This window comes from Mus pahari, chromosome 12 (assembly GCF_900095145.1).
Source record: "Mus pahari chromosome 12, PAHARI_EIJ_v1.1, whole genome shotgun sequence".
Taxonomy (NCBI): Eukaryota; Metazoa; Chordata; class Mammalia; order Rodentia; family Muridae; genus Mus; species Mus pahari.
Window position 1 is genome coordinate 78,917,806 of NC_034601.1, and position 10,645 is coordinate 78,928,450.

The 10,645-nt window shown below is 46.1% G+C and overlaps 1 protein-coding gene across 2 annotated transcripts in view; it reads left to right on the forward strand.

Moving 5' to 3' along the window:
* The window catches only part of Bach1 (BTB domain and CNC homolog 1), a 34,140-nt gene extending 24,658 nt beyond the window's left edge, over positions 1–9,482 (forward strand). For both annotated transcript variants that reach the window (XM_021209377.2, XM_029544494.1), the window contains exon 5: positions 5,795–9,482. In XM_021209377.2, coding sequence (XP_021065036.1) covers positions 5,795–6,229 — 435 coding nt within the window. In that variant the 3' untranslated portion in view covers positions 6,230–9,482. The remainder of the gene's footprint in view (positions 1–5,794) is intronic.
* Positions 9,483–10,645: the final 1,163 nt, after the last annotated feature.

A 10,645-nucleotide genomic window follows, 5' to 3' on the forward strand; every position in this document is an offset into this window, starting at 1 on the left:
GGGCTGCAGCAGCCGGAGACAGTAGAGTGAGTCCTCAGATACTCGGTTTTGTATCTTTGCTAATCAAGGGTGAAAGTTTAAAGTTGTGCTTATAACTGGTCTTCAAGCGTGAACATTGTAGTTCTGAGTGAGACTAGCAGCAGTAAGATGTAAAAGATCTTTTTATGGTTTTGAGAGTGGTTGAAACATAAAATTTTTATTATGTGTATAGTGTGCACATACTTAGGGGAAAGGTACAGAAAGATGAAGGAGAACTCAGGTGAGACCTCAGACTGACTAGAGTTCCCAGCAGGACCACAGAGCAGACTCACACAGGCAGCAGGCCTGCACGTTCTGCCACACGCTGGCTGTCTTTCGTACCATCCCTCTCCAGCACCCGGCTGCCTCTGGGTGGATGAGCTTGTAGTCTTGCTTGTCAGTTCCTGGACGGGTGCTTTACACTACGGGGTCATGTGGAACTGTCTCTGGAGTGAACTAGAGCACCTCCTCTGCTTCCTGCATCCCTGTCCCCTCAGCTGGTCATCACTTACAGTATTCTGAAGCATTTCCTAAAAATAAACACGTCTGCTGAGGAGTCACTGTGTTTTATGCACAGGGAACGAATGGGCTGTGTGTTTGAGAGGAGCTTTGCAGTTCGCCATTGCCTGGCACAGAGGTCCCATATGTGGGGACAGATACTAGGTTGGGGGATAGCTTTCTTTCTTTCTTTCTTTCTTTCTTTCTTTCTTTCTTTCTTTCTTTCTTTCTTTCTTTCTTTCTTTCTTTCTTTCTCAGAATTCATATATTTAGGGTGATGAGGAGGGTAGGAGATGCCGACTCAAGTGAGTGTGTGTGTGTGTGTGTGTGTGTGTGTGGTACTTACCACTTTGTAGTTAGGATGTTCATTTGTGAAGAACAAATGGTTTGCTGTGTCAGAACTCCCAAGGATCACTTAGAGTTAGCACCCAATAAATCCCAGTGATGTCTTGTTCCAACCACATCCTTGTTTACTTCCAGCAGCTCTCGAGGCCTCTGGTGGCGTCCCTCCTGATGTCTCCTCCTGAGGATGTGTTAGTTCACTGTCTGCTGCTGTGCTGACTACCACAAGCACAAGCTCCCCCGCCCAGCATCTGGAGAAGTCAGGGCAGGCCGCACAGGCACGGGAAGGCTGCTTACTGACTCGCTCCCAGGGCTAGCACTGCTTACAATGGGTAGACCTCTCCCAAGTCAATAATTAATCAAGAAAACGGCCCACAGGCTTGCCTACGAGCCAGCTCTTGGAAGTACTTTCTCAGTTGAAGTCCCCTCTGGGATCACCCTAGCTTGTGAGACTGACTAGCTTAGTTGTGAACTATGATTGGGCCTCCTCTGCTCCCTTCCTCTCAGCCCTGTGGGGCCCCTTTTATCAGGTCAACAGAAAGGTTATTGCTTTCCAGCACAAGGCTGGTAGTTCCCCTGGCCCTTGTTGTGAATCAGAAACCAAAACAGCTAGTCCTCTTTACCTGTTGATTTAGACTCTGGGTTCAAAATGCAGAAACCACTGGAAGAAGGAATAATCTGCTGTAAGGTGGAGTCCCGAGGATAGAGCCAGGTCTGTGAATGGTGTGGGACTAGGAACCCAAGTGTTGGTTCTTCCCAGCTCCCGAGGCATCCATGAGCATGGTTACACTTACAGTCATCTCTAAATGCCCCAGCGGAAGGAGGAGGACTGCCTCATGACACTTACGTCCCTGTGTGTGACTGCAGAGCAGAGACCAACACTGAGAATTGAGTCTTTTGGAGCAGCTGCACATGCAGCTGATGGGGGCCTGCTGTTCTTACAGCTCAGTTCTGTCACAAAGCCCTACCTGGAGAGGCTGCTGGGCCTGGGTGTGGGGATCCCTGAACCCTACTCAGTTCTTACCTCTCATCCTAATCATTGACAAACCCTAGGTGCAGAGGCAAGGGGCGTGCTACATATAAATGCTGGGCCTGCCCTCCTGCCTCACATGTCTTTCTCCAAAAGGAGGGGGTGGTGGCAGGAAGTGTGTTTATTAGCAAGTAAGAACGAGGAAGCTGCCAGAAGTATAAAATATTACGCTTAAACTACAGATGCGTGGTACACGTTGACATCATGGCTCATGGTGACATGATGGCACAGTGACGTCACGGCATGATTCAGTGCTGAATCAGTTTCCCCACAGGTTGCTGTCACCTTGTGGAGGGTGAGGTGGGGGAGGGGAAACTGCAGGAGAAAGGGTGGAGAAAGTGGTGGCTTCTGTAGACCACAGCAAATTCCATTAGCAGTCTGATTCTCAGACTAGGAAGCCATCTCGGTGAGGAGAGAGCTTGGTGCCAAGCCCAGCAGCTTAAGTTTAACCCATGGCACCCACATGGTGGACTGAGAGAGAATTCCCTCTGACCTTCACGCATGCACTGTGGCAGGAGGCCCTCCTCCAGGTAAGTTAATGCAGTAGTGAAACAAGTCTCTGCAGGGCGTCCCTGACAGGCAGGAGCCTCTGCTGTCTCCTTCTCTGCAGGGTAATGGAGAACACAAGCCAGGCCAAGCACACTACCTCGTACCTGTCTCTGCAGTGTGAGCCTTGTCAGCAGAGCCTCGGGCAGGTCCCCAGGAGGGAACTGGAGGAGCCTGGTATCACAAGAGGACTTCCATGTGTGACACACCCCCAGAGGCCCTCTAGAGGGGCAAGGTGTCTTGAGGTGTCATGGGGACACCAATACTGCTGATCCTGTGCAAGCTGGGTCAGCGTGTGTGTGTGGTGTGTGTGGTGTGTGTGTTTTGGTGAAATATATTTTTAAAGTACTTTAAAAGGGAAAAGGAAGAGTACAGCAAAGCTAAGGCCGCAGAAAATACTTTGCTACAGCTGCACAGGGCCGTGCTTACTTTAGGGACAAACTTAGAGCCCTGCCGGTACCATCTTATGTTTGTATGGTAAGCTGTGTTATTTCAAATGTTACAAAACAACCCTGAAGTATAAAGTGAACAATATATAATGAACTAGGTTTACTATTGAAGAAAAAAAAAATGCAGTGCGCTGAAGCAGTTAGCAATCCTGAATATGTGCTTGTCAGGGTCCTGGTATGCACAGTTGTGCTGCCCGATCGCTCGCCCTCCCAGCCAGCTAGAGCAGCGCCCAGTCCAGGAAGTTCCACTGTGCAGGGACCTGCGCAGGTGCTCGCTCGCTCTCTGAACCACATCTTCACGAAACCCTTTCATGTTTGGATAGGTGCAGATATGCAAACACTTAACAGCTCCAGGAAGGAACATGCTGTTCAGGTGTGTAGCCCAGGAGATAGCAGGGAGAGCTAGCTCATCAGCCCTGGTGCGTTGCACGGGGCACCACTTCGATGTTTGTACAGTGGTTCAGTTACCTCAAAAGTCCTTAAAGCATGTTCCTGTTCAGGACCGCATGATTGTGATCTTCAGAAGTTAGCTGGTGTTTGAAGTTGGGGTGCTCGACGCCATTCTCCCCCAGGCCCTGGTTCTGAGCCTAGGGCCTCACTTATATTAAGCAAGCGCTGGCTCTGGCCAGCCCCATTTTGAAAAGTCTCTAGGCAGTTTTCACTTAAGTTGCCTCCTTTTGGTTCGCTTTGAGCTCCTGCTCCTCCTCTGTCTGGGCGGTGCTGGCAGGGCTGCGAAGCTGGCTTGTTGGGTCTGCTTGATTTACTACTTAGCAGCTATTCTGCCTTGCCCTGGTAAATTGATGTTTTCAAAATAGCATAAGTGGAAACAGCAATTAGCTGCCTCAGATTTGGCAGTGAAGGGGTTGCTTGAAGTGTGAGGAACAGAGGGAAGATTCTAGAGCTCATGGTGTACCTGGGCACAAGTCAGCTTCTGTGGGACATTATTGTTTTTAAAATTGCCCATGTGTGTGTGTCTATATATGTGTCTGTGGGAAGGGGGCACTCGAGTCCGGCTCTTGTGTGTTCAGGAGGGGCTAGAGGCTGTCCGGACCCTTTCTCCATTGTCCTCCGTCCTTTGAGCACACCCGCAGCTTGCTGACTTTTTTTTGCTAGGCTGGCTAGCCAGCAGCCACAGCAATCATTCTGAGACCTTCCATCCCTAGTGCCAGGGCTACAGCAGTGTAGCCCCAGTGTATGGCCACATTTAACTTTTTACTTGGGTTCTGGGGATTCGAACTCAGATCCTTATGTTTGTGCAACAATCACTCCTGACCCACTGAGCCTTCCCCTGACTCTTCTTGGGTATTTTTATTTAGTGTCTCAGTGTGCATGTGAATGTGGAGAGACCACATGCGTAGATACAGACATTACATAATATTTGTGACCTCTATGGCATCTCTGAGCAGTGGTTTTGATTTATAAGCCGGAACGGTCGCTGTTACAGTTGACCTTCCCTAATTGAAAAGGTCGGCAGCGCTTGACACTAAATCTCCTGCCTTTGAGAATGGCTTCATCTCGGCTGTGACAGGAAGCCAGGGTTAGTATGGCTGTCACTGAGGAAAGAGGGTTCTTAGTTTCTCCTGGGGTCTTGTTTCTACTTCCACTAGCTGCAGAGAGGTGCAAAGAAGAGAGGCCACAGATGGCATTAATGTGTTTCTTCTCAGGGCTAGAAGTCAGTGCTGGTCTCCTCTTGACACCTGCAGATTGATTTTATCTGAAGTCTGTAACTGACAAAGTCTGTGTGAGAGGAAATGGCTGACTTACATACAAGCATGCATGTTCTTGACCTGCTCTTGTTTTTGTTTTAAAAGAAAACTAAAATTCTGAACAAATTGGAGAATTGCTTTGGATTATAAAAATTTATATTGTACTTATAACAAAAGAATTCCTGTTCATTCCATATTTAGAAATGTCATATAATCTTAATATTTTACAAACACCACTAATAATTGAATTCTCACATAACACTGTAGAGATATTTTTGTGAGCTCTGCTAGATACGCACGTGTAAGAGCACATCTGTATCTAGCAGAGCTCTTGCTACCTTTAAACTATTTTTATGCTAGAAGGACCAAAAGTTTGACAGTTAGAAATTACTGCTGTGAAATACGGCATCTCCGTGGTCTCCAGCAACCCTGGCTCTGCAGAGCTGTCAGCAAGCAGAGAGCAGGCGGTGGTGGCCTCTGGTTTCCTTAGACACTTGTGCTGTTTCCACGGGGGAAACCTTTGTCCCTCGGTTAGCATTCATTAACTCTCAGTTCACAAGCAGCTCGATGATTAGATTGCCTAGCACATAAGACATTAGAAGTGAGCGGTAGGAGATGAAGGAGGCGGCAGGATGAGGGAAAGGGAGAATGATCTTGGTGGTAACGCCTGATGTGGGCAGAAGGGAAGGACCAGGAAAATTAACTTAGTACATTTTCTTGTAGGGATTTGAAAATACCACACTGTAAACAGTCGTCTTTTCTCCTCTAGACTTGTTCCTGCTTTCATATCATATGTGATTTTGATGTGTCTATATAAAAATCTAGGAACTGCAGACGAGAGAACATCTGTGTTTCGAACACCGACTTAATTTACCTATTGTAAACTTCAGTTTTCCTACACACAGCATAACCTCATTTTTCTTTATGGTGGAAAAGATTCCAGTGTGTACTGATGCACGTGACCCCGTCCTCTGTGTCTGGGCACCTTGGTCGGTCCCCTGACTTAGGTACAATGAGTAGTCCAGCAGCAAAGGTTGCAAGTGTATCTGTAGTGAGCTTACATGGGTGTGTGAGTCGATGAAAGGCAGCATTAGCATGATCTTACTGAAGATGACAATGACAATGTCGGCACTGAGTGTTTGATTGCCTTAGAGATGTCGGTGGACACAGTAAACACCATTGTGTTCTCTCTCCCCTCTGCACAGCAAAGTGAAAAGGAGAGCTTGCTGAAGGAGCGAGACCACATTCTGTCAACGCTGGGGGAGACAAAGCAGAACTTGACTGGACTTTGTCAGCAAGTGTGCAAGGAAGCCGCTCTGAGCCCCGAGCAGATCCAGATCCTCGCCAAGTACTCGGCCTCCGACTGCCCGCTTTCCTTTTTAATTTCTGAGAAAGGAAAAAGTACTCCCGATGGCGAGCTTGCTTTTACATCAGTTTTCAGTGTGTGTGACGTGCCTCCAACTGCACCACCTCCCTGTGGGCGAGGGAACAGCGCAGCCAGCCAGGAGCTTGTGCAGGAGTCCCCGTCAACCACCGCAGCCGCCCCGGAGCAGGCCACGCTGTTGGAACCCTGTCGGCAGAGTGCTGGGATCTCAGACTTCTGTCAGCAGATGTCTGACAAGTGCACTACTGACGAGTAACCCCACGGGCAGCCTTCACCTGCCGCTTCCCTCTGACCTTAGTATGGCCATGTCTTCTTGCCTAGCAGCCTGCGTCCTCCTGGTAGCTTTCTGTTGTGGGAATTTCTCTTTCAGGTGATCCTGAGTTCTCCTTGGTTTTCATAGCAGATACGACATGCTCTATCTCTTGGATGATGGGAAATCGGATGTGAAAATACAGAGTAACCAGGTAATAATCTCCTAGTGTTCAAACTAACTACAGCAGTGGAAGCCGCAGTATCCATTTCAACAGCTCAGAGCATCTGCACACAGTCCTGGTGGGCTGTGGATAACCTACTGACCTGGGCTGTGGATAACCTACTGACCAGGAAGAAGAACCCTTCTGAAGCGGAGCAGAGGCGATCTCCCCAGAAGTGGGCTACTAGGTGTTTATGTGGAAAAGAAATCTCCTTTGAACTCTAATGCTCTGCACCTCAGCTCCTCCCAAAGTCCAGCCTGGGCTGGACCTGGTGACCCTGAGGCTGCCCTGGCAGGACCTAGTCAGAAGCCACAGCTGGCCTGGGCTGGAGGCCTCTGCTGTCCTCAGTAGTGACTAGGAGTTTTGGCTGCACAAACCAGAAAGTGTATCGTTCCGTTCTCAGTTCTGTTCCTCTCTTTAGTCTCCACCTTGTCCAGGCTGTTAGGGACTGTCTGTTCCCCGACTTTTCTTGTCCCATGAAGGAAGAAGCTGGCAGTTAGGCCTAAGAGGCTTGAGTGTGCACAATCTGGCCAGAGCTGTAGTTGCCACGGTCCCGGAGAGCTTCACACTGCATGAGGCTGTCGATCATCTCATTGCAGGTCACTGATGACCATGAGGGCATTGGCGTCAAGGAGAGGGAAATGTCTACATTGACTGGAAGAGCAGCTCATTGGTATCCTAGTGAAGACTTGTGATCTGTAAAATAAAAAAAAAGACGTGTTAGAGGCAAACATGGATCTGAGGCTCTGCCGGTGTTTGAAGCGATAAAATTCGGGCTCGGTTCATTAATGGGTTTGTACTTGAGAGCCAGAGTTAATCCTTTTATTATTATTATTTTTATCTTATTCCCACATTTGTAAAGGCATACATACCAGTTTGACTTGGGCATTGAAAGATCAATCTTGTGCTTATTTAATGTTGGTAGAAAATGAATTGATAATAATCTGAGCAGTTACTCCGGTAATATTTGCAGTGATTTTTAGTCATTCTGGAATCTCACCTTGTAGACCTCAGCAGTGGAAACAAAACCTTGTTTATACAGGTTCAATATCCCTTTTCAAGGAATGTGGGATGCCTTAAAATTGGAGACATTCTGAGCACCGAGATGTGCGATACCCAGGCCTGACCTCACGAGGCAGGCTGCAGTCAGAGCAGGGCGTTCAGAGTCCTCTGAAGGCTACTTTATATGCCTACAGTATAGGGTTTCATTAAGGGTGGGGGCGGGGGTGGGGCCCTGACCCTCAGGATCCCATAACCTTCTGTTGAGAACAGGGAGAGCCTGAAGTCTGAAGGCACTCTGCATCAGACACCTCCAACAAGGGAGTCCGCAGTGGCTCCCAGCAGCACTTAGAGAGTCCTGTGTCAGGGTGCAGGGGACAGTCAGTAGGACTGCATCTCTCCAGGTCTCATACCTGAAAGAGACGCTTCATTGCATGCTGCATCTACTGAGGGGCAGAGGGGCAGAGGGAGGGAGGAGGGGAGGGGGAGGGGGAGAGTGCACACTACCCTGAGTGGTATTCGGTCACTGGCGAGCTGATGTTTGCCATGAGGAGATACGGGGACCAGCAGCAATATTTCATGATTTCATAGTTGGCAGATATTGCTCTTTTTCCTTGGGGTGCAGCAAGGGAGGGAGGAGGGTAGTATGTGTTTATCCTTGGAAGAGAAAATTAAATTGGAATTATTTTCTAGAAGTTTTGAAAAGTCTACTCAATTTGCCTGGGAGAGAGTGCTCACTGTGTGATAATACATCCCATGTTACAAAAGAGTTGTATGTGTATGTGTGTATATATATACACACATATGAAATTATATGTATATACACATACATACACATGTATGTATATGTCCCCATGCAGCTATTTGGTATTTGTAAGTTTAGACTTCAACTTAACATAATATGAAAACTTCTCTGGTTTACAAAGTGTAAAATCTTATACAAGCCAATGGATTTCCTACCTCACTGTACACTCGGCTGTCTGTCATCGGTTCTTGTGTGTACATACGTCAGATCTTTTGCTTTAAATGTAAATATTTGCTTTGGAAGTCACTTCCCATTTTATGGTAAAGCCCAGCTCTCTCCTCAGTTTAAAGGTATTTTTTTAAGACACTTGGTTTAAATCTCTATGATCAGTTTCGCATTAAGGGTTAATTTTAATGGTGTCTGGTAATTGGCCAAGTGTAATATTTCTTTTACTTAGCATTACTTTTAACAGGCAGCATGTACTACAAGTAACTGCACTACCTCACACATACCTTCATGGTTTTCAAGTTGTATTAGGTGGACAGGACAGGACCTTTGTCTTTGGGCCATAGGTGGGTAATAATAGAAATATATTGCATAGCATTATACATTTATGCCTATTTTATCGTGAATTTCTAAAACATTTTCTTTTCTAAGAAGATTTGTTTTAAGGAAATACTTGGGGGGGGGAGACAAATGATAGGAGAATCATATGTGTACAGCGTATGCCTTTTCCTTCATGCAGAGCTTGGACAGTGGTTTTAGTTGGTGTTTTGCATAGTCACACAAGCAGAGCTCCTTATTGTGCAAGCCGGCCTTCTCAAGGCTAGAGCTGTCATGTCTGACTCAATACAATAATGTCATCTTAAATTTTTGCCCCTTATTTGAATACTACAGCTACAGTCAAATTAATTTGTTAAATTGTTATATTCAGAATAAATATGGATATAATAACATTGGTTGTCCACCTGCAAGCTTTCTAACAATTTACTGTAGCTTGATGCTTAGCCAGTTTTACGTTAGGAATTCAACATACAGGATACAGGGATGAGGGTACTCGGCCGTATTAACAACTTGGAAAAAAAAGAAAGAAGCAAATGGCGATGTTACAGTGAATTCTCAGGTGAACTTTTCAGTTATGAAAACATCTATTTTGAATTTGTAAATATTTTAACTGTTTTATTAAGGCATGGACTAAACTATTCTTTGACACCTATTGGGTAGAGTGAAAATTTAAAGCCATAATGGTAAAAGATGGCATACTGATTGTAAAATAAACAAATAATAATAATGATGATGATTTTTTTGTATCTTTCATAATATAATTTTTCTAACTGCAATAAAACCACTGAACTTATATATTCCTGTCCTATTAAGCCCATGATTCATTAGTAGTACACCTTGTAATATTTAATTTACATTTTCTTTCTAATGTGCTTGTCTGGATGTGTCAGTTATAGTCCTAGATGGTGATGCTAGACTGACGGTAAATAAAGGTCCTAACACGGCTTTCAGTTGACTACAGTTGTACATTCCTGTCTCACTGCTCATGGGAATTTACCAGTGTTAGTCTTTTGATCAGTTACTACAAGTCAGATTATGCATTGATAGGGGAGGAATTTTATTAGTTGAATATCTTACGCCTGGAAAAAAAAAAAACCACCTGATGCTCTGGCATCAGAAGACATGCAGATTGTTTGACAAAAAACTGTCTCTGCCTCCCAAGTGCTGGGACTAAAGGCGTGCGCCACCACGCCCGGCCGGCACTGCTTTTCTAGTCTTGCATTTGATTTGCTTAGTTTCTGTCTGTGGAGTAGGGGCATGTAAAGAGTGTTTGTCAATCAGGGTGTGAGGAGGTATGTTAGCTGGTAAAGTGCTTGTCCTGGATCTGAATTCAATTCCCAGAACTCACTAAAAAAAAAAAAAAAAATCCAGACATTGCCACTGGTTTTTGAGCCATGTATGCCTACCAATGACAGCATCAGGAAAGGCAGAGTCTGGCGCATCTCTAGGGCTCTCCGACCTGCCAGCCTGGCCTACTTGAGTTCCAGGCCAGTGAGGATAATGTCTCAAAAAATTGGGGTGGTATCTTGAGGAATGACATTGTAGGTTATCTATGATGCACACACATACACAGATGCGTGTGTGAAGACACGTGTGTGTATACACACACAAACCACACACATTCACACAGAAGGACTTGAGAGCTGAGCTCTGAGCAGTTACTTGGTTTTGAGGCCATCCAAGGCCACAGCCCGGCCTGTTAACACCAATTTTCACCTGTTCCGATGTAGGATGTCTGCTTCTATAGGTTGTACGGCAACAGGCAACCAACCTGACCATTGTCCTGAGGTGTCTGGTCACATGGATGTGAAGCCCTGAGGAGACTGATACGATATTAAGATGACTTCTGAAAATGTCCAGGTGACAAGCAGTGTGATGTTTTCAGAGGCCT